At 44.2% G+C, this 20,707-nt stretch overlaps 1 protein-coding gene and 1 long non-coding RNA gene across 4 annotated transcripts; one reads left to right on the plus strand and one right to left on the minus strand.

Annotated features, from left to right (window-relative positions):
* Nucleotides 1-917: 917 nt before the first annotated feature.
* LOC107180413 lies at nucleotides 918-9,645 on the minus strand. Of its 2 annotated transcripts, none has more exons than XR_001511182.2 (3): nucleotides 9,585-9,645; nucleotides 4,591-4,666; nucleotides 918-938 (listed from the first exon to the last, which is right to left on the minus strand). It is a non-coding gene; the product is annotated as an uncharacterized LOC107180413 (long non-coding RNA). The 2 variants fall into 2 exon arrangements; XR_006211793.1 differs by lacking the exon at nucleotides 9,585-9,645 and adding an exon at nucleotides 9,136-9,184.
* On the plus strand, nucleotides 9,212-12,903 carry PRR15 (proline rich 15). 2 transcript variants are annotated; one of them, XM_042969097.1, is made up of 2 exons: nucleotides 9,212-9,864; nucleotides 11,830-12,903. In XM_042969097.1, the coding sequence occupies exon 2, from the start codon at nucleotides 11,937-11,939 to the stop codon at nucleotides 12,324-12,326; it is 390 nt and encodes a 129-aa protein (XP_042825031.1). In that variant the 5' UTR covers nucleotides 9,212-9,864; nucleotides 11,830-11,936; the 3' UTR covers nucleotides 12,327-12,903. The 2 variants fall into 2 exon arrangements, with proteins under 2 accessions (XP_042825031.1, XP_042825036.1); XM_042969102.1 differs by lacking the exon at nucleotides 9,212-9,864 and adding an exon at nucleotides 10,225-10,848.
* Nucleotides 12,904-20,707: the final 7,804 nt, after the last annotated feature.

Consider the following 20,707-nt stretch of genomic DNA (forward strand, 5'->3'; position numbering starts at 1 on the left):
GTTGTGGGTGGGGGGGGATGGGCTAAATGCGCAAGGGGCATTAAGAAGGACCCTTGTTGGAATGAGCACTGGGTGTTATATGTAGGGGATGAATCACTTGGATTCTACTCCTGAAATCATTATCGCACTACGTGCTTGGATGTGAATTTTAAAAAATAAAATTAAAAAAAGAGTTGGTTCCATTTTTATTGCTGAGACGTATTCCATGGTATGGTATTCCCATGGTTTTACCATTCACCCAAATGAAGGACATCTGGATTGTTTCCAGTTTGGGGCTATTATGAACAAAGCCATATGAACACTCATGTACAGGTTTGTGTGTGAATGCATGTTTTCACTTCTCCGAGATAAATGCCCAGGAGTGCAACCGCCGGCTCATGTTTGCATGTTTAGCTTTTTAAGGAACCACAGAACTGTTTTCCAGAGAAGCTGAGCCATTTTACATTCTATTACCGCCAAACGTTTTCTTGTGGCCTTTGTAAATCTCTCTCCCATCTCCCTCCCTATCCACCTCTACCTCTGTCCCCGTACAGTATGTTGCATTTCCTAGAGTTTTAGATAAATGAAATCATATATGGTATGTATACTTTTTGGTCTGGCTTCTTTCCCTCAGCATCGTTATTCTCAGATTCATCCAAGTTGTAGCATGCCTATAGGTCAATTCATTCTATTGTTAAGCAGTAGTCTATAGTAAGGATAGGCCACAGGCTGTTTATACATTTACCTATTGATGGACAGTTGGGTTCTTTCTTTCTTTCTTTCTTTCTTTCTTTCTTTCTTTCTTTCTTTCTGGACAGTTGGGTTCTTTCTTTCTTTCTTTCTTTCTTTCTTTCTTCCTTTTTCTTTCTTTCTTTCTTTCTTTCTTTCTTTCTTTCTTTCTTTCTTTCTTTCTTTCTTTCCCTTTCTTTCTTTCTTTCTTTTGGCTGTTACCAATAAAGCTGTTATAAACATGCAAAAAAAAAAAGAAAAAAAAGTGATTCCATTTCTCCACATTCTGACCAGCATTTGGTGTTACCATTATTTTCTATGTTAAGCATTCTGGCAAGCGCCTGTTGGTATCTCATTGTGGTTCTAATTTGCATTTCGCTCATGGTTAATGATGCTGAACATCTTTTCGTGTGCTCATCTGTCATCTGTAACTCCAGTTGAGTGAAACATCCATTCACATCTCTTGCTCATTTTATAATTGTATTTGTTTACTGGTGAATTTTGAGAGTCTCTTATATATGGTAGGTGTAAAACCTTTGTCAGGTATGTGGTTTGCAAATATTTTCCCCTAGTCTATAGTTTGTCTTCAGCTCCTCTTAACAGGATCTTTTCCAGAACAAAAGGGTTTTTTGGGTTTTTTTTAGTTCTGATGAAGTCCAATTTAGCAATTTTTTATTTGATAGATCATGCTTTAAGCCATGTCTGAGAATCCTTCACCTACCCCTACATCACAGAGGTTCTATCTTTCATTCTAAAAGTTGTATCGTTTTACATTTAAAATCCGTGATCCATTTTGAATTAATTATAGTGCCATGGTTAAGGAAAAGTTTGCTTTGTTCCTTTGCACAAAGGAACTCTCCAGAATAAGGGTAAAAGGAGGTCCCAGGTGGATAGCCGTGTGCCAAGTCACGGAGGATAAACAGCCCAGACTGGAACCGTGTGATGAAAGAGACAGCCACACTGGGGACTGCCACCACCCAGCCCTCTGCTGCAGCACCTTGTGCAACAAGAAAGGGGGAGGCTCAAATCTAGGAAATGCAGAATCCGACTCAAGGCATTCCCAGGAAGAAGCTATGCAGCAGGCCAGAGAGAGAGAGAGAGAGAGAGCAGTCCATAAGGAAGGAGAAGGAAGTGTCTGGGAGTAATACTTGGGGGAAAACTAAAATGGAGCACATATATATTGGTTTGACTGAACTTGTAGAAAAGTGTACCGAGAAGCTATTGGAAGGTGTAAGAAAGAACTCGAAAGAGGACCAGTTGAAAGAGGGGAAGAGGGTCATTATTAACTTCAGGAAAAGAAAAAAAGCAAGCAAATATAGTGATCCGTACACTCTAATGCTCAGTCTGAACAATATTTATACAGGCACAATAATATAAACATGGAGCAGTCAACTGAACAAAGGCTGTAATATGACTCTAGTGGGAAAACTGGAGGGGGAAGCAGAAGGCAAGGTATAGGAGAACCAAATCCTCAAAGACCAGAGTAGGTAATTAAAGGAGAACGTCTAATATTGATAAATCAAAGGCAAGTCTAATACACATTTTTAACCTGCGTGTGCATACATTGCTTTCATAAAATAAAAACTAATTTTTGAAAACAAGTAGTGCCATGTTGTCTAACACAGCAGAGACGTGATGCTCTCGTTCTTTCCCTCCTTTGGGCACAATTCGCTGATGCAGGTTATGTATTAAGATTCCAGGAACTAATGGGGCAGCACATGTGAAACCTATTCCTTGGCTTGCGCCCTAGCCACAGTCTGCTAGTGACCTTACTTCCAAGGATTTTGTCTTATGATTTGTTAATCCTTTTCTGGTAACATTGCTTCCAAGCTCAACTGAGTACACTTCCTCCTTAACTACAGGTAATGCAATTTCAGTGCAGACTGGATAAAGAGCATTCTTGAATCGCATGCAAAAAAACTTCTGCTTGATTTGATTTCATCATTAAGTTGTTCCTGAAGAAAAGTCAGATTCATAGCAAATTGTTGTGTATTAAATACTCTCCAGTAAATTTTAACTTTATGTTCTTGCAGGGAAAAAACTGACCCCAACCAACAACGACAGTGCTCTCTTAAGACTCTCTATCATTATTTTCAAAAAGCCCTTGGAAGTGATTGACTTGTACAGTTTGTTCGCATAATTTTCCCACACAACCAATGAAAGAAATTAGTCAAGGAGAAACTAACATTTACTGAGTGCCTATTATGTGTCAGGCACTGTGCTAGGGACTTTGACAAATGTATTGTCTACTTTAATCTTGGCGACCTCCCAGAGAAGTGGTATTATCCCCCACTTTACATTTAAGGAAACCAGAGCCTAAAGATATTAAGTAATTTTCCCAAAGCCACACAGTTGTAATTCAAACCAACCATCAAGTCTTTTCACAAGAAATGTATGTAATTACAATTCCCAGCATTAATTTGAGCTTTGAGTGCTCTGTGATTCCATAGGGTTTTAATATTTAAACAGCCACATATGATTTAGCATTGTTCCAAGTAGGAAACTGAGAAGACACTGACCTCATCAGAATTTTTAAAGTATGACGATCTCTTTTGATATAACGGTTGTGAAACCAACAAATGTTTATTGATCTAATGATTAATTAAAAGGCAATATGAGATTCAAATAGCTACATGAGAAGAACACTGTATTAGGGACAGAGTAACTAAAACTAAATCTAAATAACTCCACCTCTTAAAAGTCTTGTGACCTTGAGCAAATTGCTTCAGCTTTCTATGATAAAACTGTCAGACTTACAGTAGCTATCTCTCTCAGGGTTCTTCTACCATTAAAAAAAGTGAAAAGAATACGATTCACTTTTGGATAAGCCCACAGTAAAGTGAAAAGCACATAGTAAGAATTTTAAATTTGGCATTGTTATAAAAGGTTTATAGCTGCAGCTGAAGCAATTTCTCCCACTATGTAAATGAAATTACATCAAATAGAAAAACCTAAATGTTCATTAAGAATGTACAGGGTGGGGCGCCTGAGTGGCTCAGTTGGTTGAGCGTCCAACTTCGGCTCAAGTCACGATCTTGCAGTCTGTGAGCTCGAGCCCCGCTTCAGGTTCTGTGCTGACAGCTCAGAGCCTGGAGCCTGCTTCTGATTCTGTGTCTCCCTCTCTCTCTCTCTGCCCCTCCCCTGCTCATGCTCCGTCAAAAATAAATAAACATTAAAAAAAAAAAAAATGTAGAGTGTGAGGGGCACCCAGGTGGCCCAGTGGGTTAAGCATCTGACTTGGGCTCAGGTCATGATCTCATCGTTTGTGAGTTTGAGCCCCACGCAGGGCTCCCGTGCTGGTGGCCTGGAGCCTGCTTCAGATTCTCTGTCTCCCTCTCCCTCTGCCCCTCCTCTGCTCTGTCTCTCTCTCTCTCAAAAATAAACATTAATTTTTTTTTTTTTTTTAAATGTACAGTGGGAGATTTACCTGTGGTTACACACGAGCAGAGTTGAACACCAAAACTTTGGTGACCTCCCCTGACAGACTAACACTGATAAAAGCAGCTATTTCTTGGAGTTTTCTAACTATGTAAGTTTGACATTGGCCTTGATGCAGGTAGAGAAACCAAAGGATTCACTTCCTGCATTATATTACCCTCCCATTAGATATCCACCTTCTACCTCTACACACGTGACGTAGCAAACGGACACACTGACAAACACAAAAGAGAAAATATAACCTGGCAAACGGAGCATAACCAAACGCACCCCTTGAAACGAGAAATTAACAACTGCAGATAGGAGGCCGCCTTTTAAACGAGCTGGTTTACCCCAGCTCTGACCCGGAACCAGGTGGCCAGCCAGAGAACATTACCTTGGATGGGAACACGTGACTTTGCATTTCCATCGACGATGTCCTAACAAACAATAAAGTTGAATTACCTTTGTTTCCGGAGTCAGGACGTGCCGTGGAGACTGGTTTCGAGATGCCGTGTCCTCTGGATCACTCATTTATTCGCTAAATACAATATTGAATAAAATCTCAGCAGCCGTCCTCTGCTATTACGTTATTCCGCCCCCTCCACGTCTCCCCGCCTAATGTATCTCCTTCGTAGGGCTGAGACAGGATAGTATTCCTTCCAGTTTCATAACAACAAACACAAAAACCTATCAGATAATTTAGTCCACTTACTGTACCCGCATCTCAGAATTAAAATCTGGCTATTATTACATGTAATGACAGACTGAAATTTTAGGTCATTGCCATTTTCATCACATTTCTTTTTATAAGCCAGTCATATTATAACAAAGCATTTATACTTATGCATCGGATGGTCATTTATTCAAGAATATTGAAGAACTGTTATCTCCAGGTAGCATGCCATGTCCTAAGGATTCATTAATGACATGTCTTAGCACTCACGGAGAGCCACACCCCAGAGTGATTAGTTAGGTCCCTGGACTCTCAAGTCAATTTCCCTGGGGTCAAATGCTAGCTCTTATACCAACCAGCTGGGTGACCTTGGACAAGTAACCTAAGTTCTTAGTGTCTCAGTTACCTTAATAATAACATAACAGTGCCCATTTCACAGGGCTTTTAGGATTAAATAAGTTAATATTTATAAAGCAGAACTGTACCTCATACATAGGAAGTGTTATGATCATTATATAAAACATCATTCAATAAAATGGAATTCACTTTCTAGTGAGGCAGTCAATAAACAAATAAACAAGAAAATTATAGCTAATCGTGGGACAAACACCAAACAAACAATTTACACTCTTAATTAAAACACACCCATTCCTGTCACTGGCAGGCTAGGTTATTTAGATGAACTCCCCTGATGAAAACAATTGGGAATCAATACAATTTCAGTTTCTGAGAGCCTCCTGGAACCAATGGAGGGATTATAAAGCATCGGGCTCACCGGAAGAAGAGGGATCCTTCCTGGTTCACCCAAAGAGCCACACCCTCAGGCCCCGGACTGCTTAGAAGTAAGTTGTACCCCACCCCCCTTCCCACCCTCCACAGGTCTGCAAGGACAATTAAGTTGCTTTAGAACAGAAATGGTCTGGAGTTTAGGAGAATAATGAGTGGATTTGTTCCCGGAGGGTGTGGCCATGGGCCGGTGCTCACATACATCTCGTTTTCATTGTCCCACACTCCTCAAGCCATGAATGTAGTGTATATAAAGTGATCATGTGTGGTAGTGCCCCTGAACTCTTGAAAATCCTTTCTAGAGTAAGTTAACTTTGCTATAGGCCTTAAATCTTCATACAGTTGGTTTTTTTGTTTGTTTGTTTGTTTTTAAGGAAAAGGAGTAAAATACAATGACATCCAAGAATATGAAGAAACACATCGGCAAGTAGGGGCAGGAAGTTAGGAAGAGTCAGCTGGTCTTGCTTGAACTTCAGAGAGGCTGCACTGTACAAATCAGCCTTGCTCAGGTCAAGTGTAAAACCAAAATGATTAGTAGTATTTTGTCACTTGCAATTTGTGTACTTGTATACACACATTCATGTTAACCTGATGTGGGTTCGGGATGTGATGCTATAAAAAGCGGATCCCAGATTCAGGCATGGGTGTAATGCTCAGTCATGAAGTTTATAAACTAAATCCAGCAACACGATGTGAAAACACAGAAAGGAGAAAAGGAATATCAAACGACCCATACGTTGATGACAAGAAAGGAAAAGGCCACTGGAGATCAGCGTCTAATTTGCAAACAATGGAAGCATCTATAAAAGAGAGGAATAAAGGAAGGGAGGAGAGGAAGGAATGGAAAAGACGAAAAGAGTAAATGTAAATATAGGTGCAAAAAAAAAAAAATAGAAAGACTAACCCTCCAACATTAACTATAGGTATCCCTGGGTGAAAAGAATATAAATGATCTTTATTTTCTTCATATTGATTAGCTGTGCTTCTTAAATTCTCCCATCATGTGTTTTCTATTGCCCAGTTCCCACTATAAATGCTTTAAAAGAAAATAATCTATTTCCCAGTCTCCAAAGAAATGCCAGGTTTAACCTTGAAAGTTCTTATTTTAATTTCTAGTATGCAAATCTTGCCCTCTAGGAATTGATTCTCTTTTGCCTTTGAGTGTTATCATTTATTGCACTTAAAAGTGCACCTAAGAGGCCAGTGAATTAGGAAGGAAGGAAGGGAGGGAGGGAGGAAGGGAGGGAGGAAGGGAGGGAGGAAGGGAGGGAGGGAGGGAGGGAGGGAGGAAGGGAGGGAGGGAGGGAGGAAGGGAGGAAGGGAGGGAGGAAGGGAGGGAGGGAGGAAGGAAGGGAGGGAGGAAGGGAGGGAGGGAGGGAGGGAGGGAGGGAGGGGTGGGGAGGAAGGAAGGAAAGAGGGAAGGAAAGAAATGTCCTAATTCAAACTATCTACACATTTAAAAAAAATAAAATATGACAAGAAAAAATATTATTAAGAAATGTAAGCACTGCCCAATCTAAGCATATTTAAATTCTGTAACATTAAAAGCCACCTGCTATTCACTGGATAAATCAACTTTTCAATGTAGGTGGCTTACTTCTATAAACTTTCCCATCACTTAAACATTTCACTAAATCCTCCTTCAGTGAAGAACTTTTCAGATTGGTCAGAAAAAAATGTGGCCATACTACTTTTTTTCCCTTTTGAACAATACATTTTTCTATAACTCTAATAGATTGTATCAAAGGGAAACACTTTTGGCTGCTAGTAACAGGAAACTGTATTTAAATCTGTGATGAAATCATAGGAATATATATTATCTCACTCAACTAGTAGTCTGGAGGCAGATGGTTCCAGGGTTCTTTCAGGGGCTCATCAATATCATCAAGACCCAGACACTTTTCACACTCCCATGCCATCATCCTTAGCATGTTGGTTTGTATTCCCATGCCTGTTGACTCACTGTTACAATATGGCTGCTGCAACACCAGACATCATATCCTCATGCTGTGCTTAAATGTAAAAATCAAGGGTATAGCAAAAGATTTTCTTCTCTCAGAAAGCTCTGTCCTTTATCCAGGGAGGAAACATTCCCAGACATCTTCCTTATGGCCCCATAAGTCAGAACTGGATGGGTACTCCTAATTACCAGAGGCTGTGAAAGTATCTATGGTTTAAGCCTTCCTCCTTGATCCAGTGTCTTCATCTGTGATGGAATGGCACTATGAGGACTTGTCCTGTCCTCGCCTCCCAGGGGGTGGCCTGTCTTTGTTCCAGTCCTGGTGCGCTAATTCAAAGTTTACTCTCTAAAACTAATCGCAACAAATAAGTGAAATTACACCACTTTCAAATACACAGTTGTGCATATCATTTAAACATCCACGAATGCTAAATTAAGAAATTAATGATATAAAATATTCATTTTATATTTCATGCATTAAAATACTCTATAGAAAATTCTTTCCACTAATTCTACATTTTAAGCTGAGACAGGCATCATGTCTTTCACTATTTTTAGGCTTCAGAAAGTCCTAGGCGCGCCTGGGTGGCTCAGTCGGTTAAGCATCCGACTTCAGCTCAGGTCATGATCTCACAGTCTGTGAGTTCGAGCCCCGTGTCAGGCTCTGTGCTGACAGCTCAGAGCCTGGAGCCTGCTTCCGATTCTGTGTCTCCCTCTCTCTCTGCCCCTCCCCCGCTCATGCTCTCTCTGTCTTTCTCTGTGTCAAAAATAAACATTAAAAAAAAAAAAGTCCTAGAACAATGATGCTCAGATGTCAGTTGCTCTATGCCCACTCCTTCCGTAGAGTTATTCATGACATCAAGGAACATCAAAATAGTTCTTTGAAAAAGAAGAGCATCCTGCGAGATGAAGCAGGTTGGAATTCTGCTTTCATTAGTGAAAATGGCCTATGGCAACTCCTTTCTACCCAATCAATAAAAAGCACGCATATGTTCCCAGGAGCACAAGCCTGAACCTGGCCGAAATCCACTGGTTCACATCCTCTAGTGGCTCAGGGTTGCCCTGGTACTCCCCAGGTGGAATGCCTGTCCACTGGACCTCCAAACTTAAGGGAAGGAAATTCGCATCTTCACTAAGTCCCTTAAGGGCCCACGACTGGCAGGCTGTGGTCTCACGTGCTAGTTAAGACCCTGGGAACTGGAGTCACACCTCCTGGGTTCAAATCCGGCTTTGCAACTTACCAGGCATGCAACTTTGAGCAACCATTTACCTTTCAGTGCTAGGGTCTCCTCGCCTGTCAAATGAGGAAACAACAGCACCTACATACTTGGGTTCCTGTAAGGAGTAAATGAGTTACCCCCAGAGAGCGCTGGAAACCGCGCCTGGCAGGCACACAGAGAACTTGTTAATATTACGCCTTTCAACTAAGGGTGCCTGCAACTCTGCAACATTTTGCCTGGATATGAAACAGTTCCTGTGAATTACAAAACTGGACCCCTGGGAATTGAGTGGCCATGGCTGGGGACCCGGAGAGAAAGAGAAAAAAGAAATCAGGGCAGGGGAGAGGAAAAGCTGCGGCAACATTTACCCTGCGGATCCCACCTACAGCCTCGGTCTCCTCTACTGTTTCTTCTTCCAGAAGGAGTCCGGCCGGCGTGCGGCGCAGCTCAGCCTTTCTCCAATCAGACACCCCAAGGCCGGCGCCACGTACGTGACCTGATCCAATCTCCTGCCCTGGAGGGCGGGAACGCAAAGTTCCTACCTGCACCTGCGGCAGCTGTGGCCGCCTCCTGGGTTGGTGTTCCCCCCCGCCCCCTTCCCGAGGGTTCTGGTTTCTCGAATACTTGGCGAATGACCAGCAGGTGGGCAGACAGATGTCTTTCCCGTGCAAAGGACCGACGTGTAGGAAGGTTCAGTACACCAGAGTGAGCAGCCGAGGTCCCATCTCCCGCGGCTGCCGGGGAGTCGCTAGCAGGGAAGAGGGAGGCGCGCGAGAATGAAAGGCTACTAACCGGGAGAGCCTATCTGGGTATTCACCTGGGGCAGTGAGCCTGGCACCTGTTCCGCCGCGGGGCCCTCACGCCGGAGCCGAGCGCGCTGAGAGCCTAGAACTGCCGCCACCGCTGCGCCGAACAGAAGTTGGAAGCGCCAGGGGAGACGAGCAGCAGCAATCGGCTTAGCTGGACTGCAGACATTTCGGCAGGCACACCTTCCAGAAAAAAAGCCCGACCTCCCCAGGTTGTCCCAAGCGCACCTCCTCCGTTCTCTTGGAGGTGTGGTCGGCTCAGAGTCTTGGGATCTTCAGAAGCCCGAACAGGTGAGCAATCAGGGTGGTTTTGCATCCGCCAAGACAGAGCTCATTCCAAGGTGTCAACCTGGGGTGCTACCCCGGCTCCGGAGAGGTTTCGAGCCACAGGCGCTCTGCGTAAATTTGTGCGTAATTTGCAGTGTTTTCCTTGCGCAATTAGTGCTGAGCCTTTCCGCGCACACGTCGGTTGTGGAAAAGAGAATGTAGGGTAGAAGACAGAAGGCAGCCGTCGGCACACCCCACCACCTATGAATAACTTGGGGTGCTTCGCTGATCCGTAAAATACAGGGAGCAGGAGGTTTGCAGACCCAACTGCAAACCGTGCCCTGGGGAGACGGTGCCTTTTTAGGGGAAGAACCTTTGGCGGTTTCATCTTCTATTGTTTTGAAGTCGTGGCCCGAGTGTGCCCTCGGGGCATCCTGGGGAGGAGCCGGGGCCCGGGTCTCTGCTGCGGAGGCCGCTGCGCCGCCTCGCGTAGGCGCTCAAACTTTCCCGGCGGTTCCGAGAGCAGAACTTTTCCAACAACAAACACCGCTCAAGTTTTGCTCCCCGGCGCGCCGGCAACTCCCGCGAACACCAGGCGCGTGGGCTGGGACGGAGCCCAGAGGAAACCTGGAAATGCTCCCGGGCGCAAGCGAACCCTGCGCGTTCGTACAGTTAGTGCCGAGCGCGGAAGGCGCGCACAGGTGTCTCGCTCCCCATATTAGCACCTTAAGTGCTAATAAACAGTCTTTTCGGGCCGCAGAGCGCTGCTTTAAAAGCTGGGGAGAAGCAGATGGGTTTGGAGTTCCTGATTGCGCGCAGCAGGTTTCTCTCCTTTGGAGGAAGGAATTGCGCAAAAAAGAACAGACGCCTTTAATTTGTAACTAAAAATCTGAAGAGTTGCGCTGCCTGATACAAAGTCGGTGCATATGTTGATACAGAACTAAAAAGAAGAGGACATTTGCCGCTTGGCCTCATCTCAACCATCGGCTGGGGTGGCTTCGAAGAGACGTAAGATTGGTGTCTGGGGAATAAAAGGAAGCGTGGGACCGCGGTTTTCAAGGGAAATTAAGTCTAGACCAGTTTCTCTGAAAGCGGCAAGGCAGAAGTTCTGTCAAAAGCAGAATTTATTTTTTTTTTAATTTTTTTTTAACATTTATTTATTTTTGAGACAGAGAGAGACAGAGCGTGAACGGGGGAGGGTCAGAGAGAGAGGGAGACACAGAATCTGAAACAGGCTCCAGGCTCTGAGCGGTCAGCACAGAGCCCGACGCGGGGCTCGAACTCACGGACCGGGAGATCATGACCTGAGCTGAAGTCGGTCGCTTAACCGACTGAGCCACCCAGGCACCCCTGTCAAAAGCAGAATTTAAAAGAAACAACACATCCTGAGCTTTTCCCTCGCTCTTATCGGCATGTAAATTCCCCCCCCCCCCCCAAAATCACATCGAAGAGGATTCTGGGACAGAAGTCTATGGAAAAACACCTTTAAGGAAAATTTCGGAACTGTTGACAGGAGTCTAATATTCAGTGCTCACCCATAGCACACCCCCTTCCGAGCGGCCTCCGCTCAGGTGCTCATCCAAGAGGAGGCCCCGCGGGGCCGAGCTGGGTCACTTTGGGGCGTCCCTCTACAATCAGGGTAACAGGCCAGGCCAGCTTCCTCTCGGGCCGGCTTAATCCGCATGCCCGGGAACCTCCCCCGGCGGCCCCCGCGCAGACCATCGCACCGGCCCTGGAGGCCAGGCGAGGGTTGAGGCGGGGAGTGCCAAGGTGTCTGGAGACCAGATGGTGGCGCCCTGGAGGCCACCACTCCTCCGCCCGCGCCCCCGGGGACGCGGCGGTGCCCTCGGAGGGCCGCGTAGCTCCCGGCCTGCGGGTGCTCGGACCCGGGCCGATCCGGTGACGGGCGGAGCGAGGGGAGGAAGTGGGGTTGGGGGCACGTGACTTGGACAAACCCATAACCACGTTCTGTTTGCTTCCCGGGTACAGGCCGCCGCCTAGGCTCCCACCCCGTAGCCTGCTTTCCTGCTGCGGACCGCCGGCCCCACCGGGAAAGAGGGCCCTTCCCCACCTGCCGCGCCCCGCGCCGCCCGGCCATGGCCGACAGTGGCGGCACGGGCAGCTCTGGGTCCTGGTGGAAATCGCTAACCAACAGCAGAAAGAAAAGCAAGGAAGCCGCGGCAGGGGCGCAGCCTCCCACCCAGCCTGCCCCCGGGGAGCCCGCGCCGCCCGCGCCACCCAGCGCCGACTGGACTGGCAGCTCCCGGGAGAATCAGCACCCCAATCTCCTTGGGGGCGCCGGCGAGCCCCACAAGCCGGACAAGTTGTGCGGGGAGAAGTCAGGCAGCAGCCGCCGCAATTTGAAGATCTCGCGCTCCGGCCGCTTTAAGGAGAAGAGGAAAGTGCGCGCCACTCTGCTCCCCGAAGGAGTCCGGTCCCCTGAGGAGGCGGGCTTCCCTGGTGACCCCCGCGACGACAAGCAATAGCCACAGCGCTGCGGGACTGTCTTTCTCCCCATCACTCCTCCCTACCCTAGCCCGAGAATTGCGGCCCGCCCCAGTACCTGGTTCTAATCCCACCAACTTCTGAGTATTCACACAAGGCCTCCACGATTTTAATTTCCTGGAAATTGAAGTGTCGGTTAAGTTTTCAATATTTCATGGCTCGAGGAGGCACTGAATATGTATTTGTGGTAAGCGAAGATACCTGCCACAGAGGAAGTTGGCATAATCCTTTTTTTTCCCCCAAGAGTGGCCCCTTGTGCCACCTGGGGAGTGAGAAGGGTACTTCTCTGAGTGGGTCACTCAACTGGAACTGCACAGCCCCTCCAACAAGGAAGCAGTGCTCCGATTCAGGACTCGCTGTTGGAGAGCAAATCACACTGCTGTTTTTAACGCCAGAGAAATGCACTTTAGAAGTACTTGTGTAGACTCGTACCTAAGGGAAGGGCTGAGAGGGAGCAGGAAGCATTCTTAGGTAGAAGCATTAGAAGTAAGGCAAGATTGGGGCGCCTGGGTGGCGCAGTCGGTTAAGCGTCCGACTTCAGCCAGGTCACGATCTCACGGTCCGTGAGTTCGAGCCCCGCGTCAGGCTCTGGGCTGATGGCTCGGAACCTGGAGCCTGTTTCCGATTCTGTGTCTCCTTCTCTCTCTGCCCCTCCCCTGTTCATGCTCTGTCTCTCTCTGTCCCAAAAATAAATAAAAAACGTTGAAAAAAAAGAAGTAAGGCAAGATTGCTTTTAATGTTGAACTACAAAATTGTACTGCCTGTTTTAGTGTGGACCATTAAACCTGCTGCACCCTAAGCCTTAAGGTGACATTTGTGTTTTTTCCATTGCAAGACTGAAGTCTGTCATACTTAAAAGCAGGCATACGAAATCCAAAGTGACAGAGTTAATCATTTGCCACACAGTATAACAGCTACTCCTGGAAAGCTAGGGGAGGGGCACGTTTCTCAGAACTAGCAACACCCCGACTGGCACCAGTTAGCCGGATGTCTCTATTTACTAATTAAATTTGAGGAAGGGAAGGGGAAGTACTAAATAATTCTTCCTAAATTCTCTTTGTTACTTCGGTACATCTTCAGACAGTAGAGTAACTCACAATGCTAGTAGTAATTCTTTATTGTATTGTTAACCATACTAACAATTCTCTGAAAATCCTTAAACAAATGGACTGGACCCTTAGTTTGTGCAAAGCCGTCTTCTTTTCCCACCCCTTTGCTGCAAAAGCTTACTTTAGTCTGATTTATGCATTTATCTAGTTTCAAAGCCTTTAGATGTACCAATCTGAAGATTCTGAACAAAAATCCACCTGTTTGCTTTTGTTATGAACTTCAAGAAAAGGAGTAAATGAATACCGCTTGCTTTCAGCAAATTACAAGGAGTTATTGTAGTGGTTAAGGTCCACTGGGCTCTTTCCACCACAATTCAGTTCATTTATAAACATCCAGAAATACATAGGGAAAGTGTAGTGGTCAAGGTGTGTGTGTGTGTGTGTGTGTGTGTGTGTGTGTGTGTGTGTGTGTGTGTGTAGTTTAGATAATTACAAGCAAGAACTTGATTGGAGCTTCTAAATGTGTTCTACAGAAAGAGGCAGATTTTTGTTTCTCTCAAATTAGTAATTTATAAAATACCAAAACATGTTCATTGGCTAAAGAGATTGAGCAATGAAACCTGATGAAAATGGCTAACCTCATGAATAAAGCTTGGGTACCAGCACAATAATAGAGTTTACCACTTGATATATGAGTTTCCACATACCAAAGATTACTCCAAAGGAAATTTTTTACATGAGGATTATGAACGCCTTACATTAAAAGAGAGAATTTTTGAGCTTTTTTTTTTTTTTTTCTTAATCTTGAAAAGACTTTTTTGCTGTGTATTTAGAACTGGGAAGAGGTAACCAAAGAGTCATCAGGGTGAGCCTCCTGGATGAGGAAGACTTCAAATCTGGGGTTTTTTTTGTTTTTTTTTTTCAACGTTTTTTATTTATTTTTGGGACAGAGAGAGACAGAGCATGAACGGGGGAGGGGCAGAGAGAGAGGGAGACACAGAATCGGAAACAGGCTCCAGGCTCCGAGCCATCAGCCCAGAGCCTGACGCGGGGCTCGAACTCACGGACCGCGAGATCGTGACCTGGCCGAAGTCGGACACTTAACCGACTGCGCCACCCAGGCGCCCCTTCAAATCTGTTTTAAGTGGGCCTCCCCTCTCTGATGCAAAAGAGGGAGAGGAGAGCATGCTGGCGAGATTCATACTAAGAAGGGACACGTGGGCTTGGCAGATCACTGGGAGTAAAGCAAGTAGAAACTGTCAAATAAAGCCTTGGAACACCCTCATAAAGCATTTTGATTTCACTTTGTAGAAAGTAGTCAAAATTAGAATGAGCATCCCAAATAGTTTTCCCCTCCCAGGAGGACCAATAGATTAGGACTATACCCATTCACAAAATTAAGCCTGCAATTGCATAATTTAAAAATTTTACACTCATTCTTTCATCCGTAGTTTTATTGTTTTAAAAAACATTTTTTCTTCTTAAGAACTTTTGCATTCACAAAACATTGGCATCTTCCCAGGTTCTGCATCTAGCTTGGGATCCCATCCAGGTCTAGAATTGCTGCAGATAATCAATAGCAGACCTATAGCATGGATCTTATCAGCATGGTATCTTTACCTCGCTGTTCTGGAAGAATCGAAAACCATGCTAATGGCAGTTATGACAGCGAATGCAATTCACAATCTATGGTTGCGGTTTGTAATTACAGAGTTTTCAAGAAGTCCTAATTATGCAGTGGGAGGAATGCACTGATTTAATCCCAACTCAGTGAAATCAGAAACCAGGCAAAATTGGTGGGATAAAAAGATCATGGGTAAGATGAGATAATTTGACAAAGTGTCTTACTGGGATTTATACGCTTTACAGATGATTAATTACATTCTCATATATACAGACAAATTTTTTTTTAAACCTCATGATAATGTATACTAAATCAAGGGGAGGTGTTGAATTAAATTTGGAGTTAATTAGATTAGAGACTTTTGCTTTCTTTAAACCCCTTTACAAATGAAATTTCAACCACAAGTTTGGAAACCATTAAAAAAATGTTAATACCACGCTTCCAAATGATATGGGGGGAAAGGGACAAAAATCTAGTTGTGTGTTTGCTAAATTCTTTCACAACCATGATAGTTATATCATGGATATATGGAAAATCACAGGATGGTTTTCTCCTCTGCGACTCTCCTTGCAAAGTCAGTAGCCAAGCAGTGACTCATATCATCGGTCACCTGAACATCCCTTTGTGTTCATGCTTTCATTGTTCAGCCCATTCTGACTTGCATCTCGAGAGCGGAGATTCTGTTTTGTATATGCAGTCAGGATTTTCTGCTTCAGTATGACACTGGGAAGTATTTATTGTGCTTTGAAACATAATGTGAACTCAGCAAGCCTGATTTTGCCACATCCTTAGAAAGAAACTGTAAACCCAATGAACAGTAGCATTGGCTAAAGCATTGTCAAAAATCACACTCCTGAGATATTCAGAAGAAAAATTTTGGTGCCTTCAAATAATAAATAAATAAAAATATACACAGAAATAATTTCAAAGAAAGTGAACCAGAAAGGAATAACTCAGAGTGGGATAATAATATCCAATGACCACCGGACCCTTTTATGAGGAAAAGAGAGCAAGATTTTTACTTCTCCCTGGCTGAGTTGTGTCAGCCAGACTAGAAACTAACACACAAAAAGCTGGCCTGATAGATCCAGTAAGGGAAACTGATCTTTTCAAAATCTATTTCAGGGGCACCTTGGTGGCTCAGTTGGTTAAGTGTTTGCCTTCAGTTCAGGTTGTGATCTCACGGTTTGTGAGTTCAAGCCCTGCATCGGGCTCTGGTGCTGACAGCTCAGAGCCTGGAGCCTGCTTTGGATTCTATGTGTGTCTCTCTCTACCCCTCCCCTGCTCATGCTCTGTCTCTCTCTCTCTCAAAAATAAATAAACATTTAAAAAATTGTTTTAAATCTATTTAAAAATAATAATAAAAGTCCATTTTATTCGTGGAGTGTTTTGTTATAATTATACAGAAATGTAGGAGATTCTTTCTTGGGATAAGCTCAAGTGTATCTCCATGGTAAGTAGAAAGTGGGACGAGAGATATTTTATCCCTTTCCAGTGTCAACATACAAGTACCTTAGACTAGAAACAAGTGTGCAGCCCCAGGCAAACTTTGTCACTGATGAGCGGGGTGGCCATTAGGTATTTTTCTTCCCACCTCTTCTCTGTATTCCCGCACTCACTTGCCTCAGAGCCATGGCACATGCATTCCCATTAAGCTCAGAGTTGAAGAAGAAGGGGTACCAGGAGGCACAGAGGCCTTCCCTGGCCTCCTGCAGGCATGGCATATTCACAACCACTTTGTCAAAAGATGGCCCTGCAGACTGGGAATTTGGGAAGAATAGCATTCGCGATAAGAGAAGATTATCACTAAGGAGATAGGACATAAGGAAACAGCACAGGCCTTCCCTAGCAGAGGACAGCTGACCATTTGTACAGAAATGGAAACAGCTATAGACCACAAGAAATAAGACAGAACGCATAAGCAATCCTTCTGGGTATTCAAAGCAAGGGAATCACCTGTGCTTCCAAACTGAACTGTGCTACGGAGGACAAAATCATGGGCTCATAATTGCCATGTCAGTGTTGTTGATAAACCTCATGCAATGAAAAGATCCATGAGGGAGAAAACACTGATCAGAGGAGGAGCTAAGGTGGCAGAACAGCATGGAAGTTATTTTCTGTGTCTGGCATTGATGAAATACAGCCAGATCAACACTAAACCATCCTGCACACCTAGAAAACTGATCTGAGGATTCACACAACAATCTGCACAACCTGAACCACAGAATTCAGCAGGTACGTGGCACAGAGAGGTGAACTGGGGGAGAGAGAAGCCACAGAGGGCAGGGAGCTGTTTTTGCTTGTGGAGAGAGGACAGAGACGGAGGGAGAGTATGGGAAAAGCACCACCCCACACAAAGCAGCTGGAGAGAAAGTGGAAAAGTGGAAACAGCCACAGGGACTGAACAAGAAAGGGAGAAAGGAGAGGGTTTAAATTCCATTAAGTCTCTATAAATAGGGGGAGCGCAGAGTCTGAAACTGTGCAGCTGAATACCTTGTGGTGCTCTGGTGGGAAGGGCAAATCCCCAGGAGCAGAGTGAAGTTGGTGGGGGGGTCCTCGGGCCACGCAGGGAGAGGCAGTTCCCCTGCTGGCATAACATGTGGTAGAGTTCTTGTGGCCACCCCAGCAGACCCCAGAGGTCCCAGCAGACTCCAGAGAACAACCACATTCACTGGTTCTGGAACAAGGTCGTTAAGGGTGAAGCCTGGTGGCAGATGTGTGTCATGATTTTCCATAATCCCTGAAACACTTCTGCTACATGATCACGTGAACTTTTCTGGGGCGGGCTGGCACCCAGCTGCAGTCTCTGGGCCTTGGCAGCAGCACGGACCCACAAATGTTCTTGGGTGTGGCCTGCACGCAGCCATTGCTCAGTGAGACCCTCCTACGGAGGGTCAGAACAGGTCAAAACTGCAGTCCCTCAGAAGTCAGGGATCGGGAAACACAGCCAAGTCTGAGATAAAACTCAGGAGGGAGGTGACACCTGGCAACCTGATGGCTTGGTCACCAAAAGTGTAAAAGTGGAGAGTGGACAGAAGCCAGAGACAAAGGACGGGTGCACAATTACTGATCAGAGAGAACAGAGTTCTGATAGTAAAGACTGGGTAGCTGGGTGACGCCATTTTCACCACTCCCGCACATGCCCATACACACCTACAAGTGCCACAACAATCCACCCCAGTAAGCTAAGCAGCACCATCTAATGGAGAACAGAGCCGTTACACGGAGCCACGCCCGACAGGACCAACCTCGATTTTCAGGAACAGAAGTCTCTCCACCTGCTTAGTTTACTGCTATCAAGTGCTTCACAGTTTGACTTCTAGGGGAAAATGATGTAATTTCAATCATATTTCAGTCTGTTCACTGATCCATCTACTCAATTTTCTTTTTTTCTTTTTCGTTTTTTGTCTTTTTCCTGAATACAGAAAGAGAAAAAAAATTATTTTTATTTTCAATTTATTAAAAATACTTTTCTTTAATTTTTCCTACTATATTTTTTACTTTAAAAAAATTTCAAATTCTATTTTACTTCCATCATTTCATTTTATTCTATTTCATTATATTCATTTTCTCAAATTTTCAAACCTTTTCCTTTTTTTTTCTTGTTCCCCTTTTTTCTCTAATCTAACAGGCCCCTTTCAACACCCAGACCAAAACACACCTGGGATCTAGCATCACTTATTTGATTTGTGTGTGTGTGTGTGTGTGTGTGTGTGTGTGTGTTGTTTTTAATTTTTTAATTTTATTTGTTTTTACCTTATTAATTCCTTTTCTTCCTTCAAAATGACAAAACAAAGGAATTCACCCAAAAAGAAAGAGCAGGAAGAAACGACACCCAGGGATTTAATCAACACAGATACAAGCAAGATCTCTGTACCAGAATTTAGAATCATGATAATAAGAATACTAGCAGGGGTCAAAAATAGATTAGAATCCCTTTCTGCAGACATGAAAGAAGTAAAAGCTAGTCAAGATGAAATAAAAAATGTGATAACTGAGCTGCAATCTAGAATGGATACCACGGGGGCAAGGGTGGATGAGGCAGAACAGCAACTCACCAGTATAGAGAACAAACTTATGGAGAATAATGAAGCAGGAACAAAGAGGAAATCTAAGGCAAAAGAGTACAATTTAAGAATTAGAGACACTGGTGACTCATTAAAAAGGAACAACATCAGAATCATAGGGGTCCCAGAAGATAAAGAGAGAGAAAAAGGGGTAGAAGGGTTGTGTAAGCAAATCATAGTGGAAAACTATACTAACTTGGGGAAAGACCCAGATATCAAAATCCAGGAAGCATGGAGGACTCCCATTAGATTCAACAAAAACTGACCATTAACAAGGCATATCATAGTCAAATTCACAAAATACTCAGGCAAGGAAAGCATCATGAAAGCAACAAGGGAAAAAAAATCCTTAACCTACAAGGGAAGACAGATCAGGTTTGCAGCAGACCTATCCACAGAAACTTGGCAGGTCAGAAAAGAGTGGCAGGATATATTCAATATGCTGAATCAGAAAAATATGCAGCCAAGAATTCTTTATCCACCAAGGCTGTCATTCAAAATAGGAGAGATTAAAAGCTTCCCAGACAAACAAAAATTAAAGGAGTTCATTACCACTAAACCAGCCCTGCAAGAAATTTCAAGGGGGACTCTCTGAGGGGAGAAAAGATGAAAAACAAACAAACAAACAAACAACAAAAAACAAAAAGACCAAAAGCAACAAAGACTAGAAAGGACCAGGGAACACCACCAAAAACTCCAACTCTCCAAGAAACATAATGGCAATACATTCATATCTGTCAGTACTCACTCTAAATGTCAATGGACTAAATACTCCAATCAAAAGACATAGGGTAACAGAATGGATAAGAAAACAAGATCTGTCTATATGCTGTTTACAAGATACCACTTAAAAAAATTTTTTTAATGTTTATTTATGTTTGAGAGACAGAGACAGAATGTGAACAGGGGAGGAGCAGAGAGTGAGGGAGACACAGAATCTGAAGCAGGCTCCAGGCTCCAATCTGTAAGCACAGAGCCTGACCTGGGGCTCGAACCCACGAACTGTGAGATCATGACCTGAGCGAAGTCAGAAGCCTAACCAACTGAGCCACCCAGGGGCTCCTAAGAGACCCACTTTAGACCTAAAGACACCTTCAGATTGAAAGTAAGGGGATGGAGAACCATCTATCATGCTAATGGTCAACAAAAGAAAGCCAGAATTTATCAGACAATCTAGACTTTAAAATAAAGACTGTAACGAGATGAAGAAGGTCATTATGTCATAGATAAGGGGTCTATCCACCAAGAAGACCTAACGCTTGTAAACATTTATGCTCCAAATGTGAGAGCACCCAAATATATAAATCAATCACAAACATAAAGAAACTCATTGATAATACTACCATCATAGTAGGGGACTTCAACACCCCACTTACAACAATGGACAGAGCATCTAATCAGAAAATCAACAAGGAAACAATAGCTTTGAATGACACACTGGACTAGTGAAATATATATTCTTTTCCAGTGCACATGGAACTTTCTCCAGAATAGATCACATACTGGGACATAAATTAGCCCTCAACAAGTACAAAAACACTGAGATCATTACCATGCATATTTTCAGACCACAACGCTATGAAACTTGTAATCAACCACAAGAAAAAATTTGGAAAGTCAAC

This window comes from Panthera tigris, chromosome A2 (assembly GCF_018350195.1).
Source record: "Panthera tigris isolate Pti1 chromosome A2, P.tigris_Pti1_mat1.1, whole genome shotgun sequence".
NCBI classification, from domain to species: domain Eukaryota; kingdom Metazoa; phylum Chordata; class Mammalia; order Carnivora; family Felidae; genus Panthera; species Panthera tigris.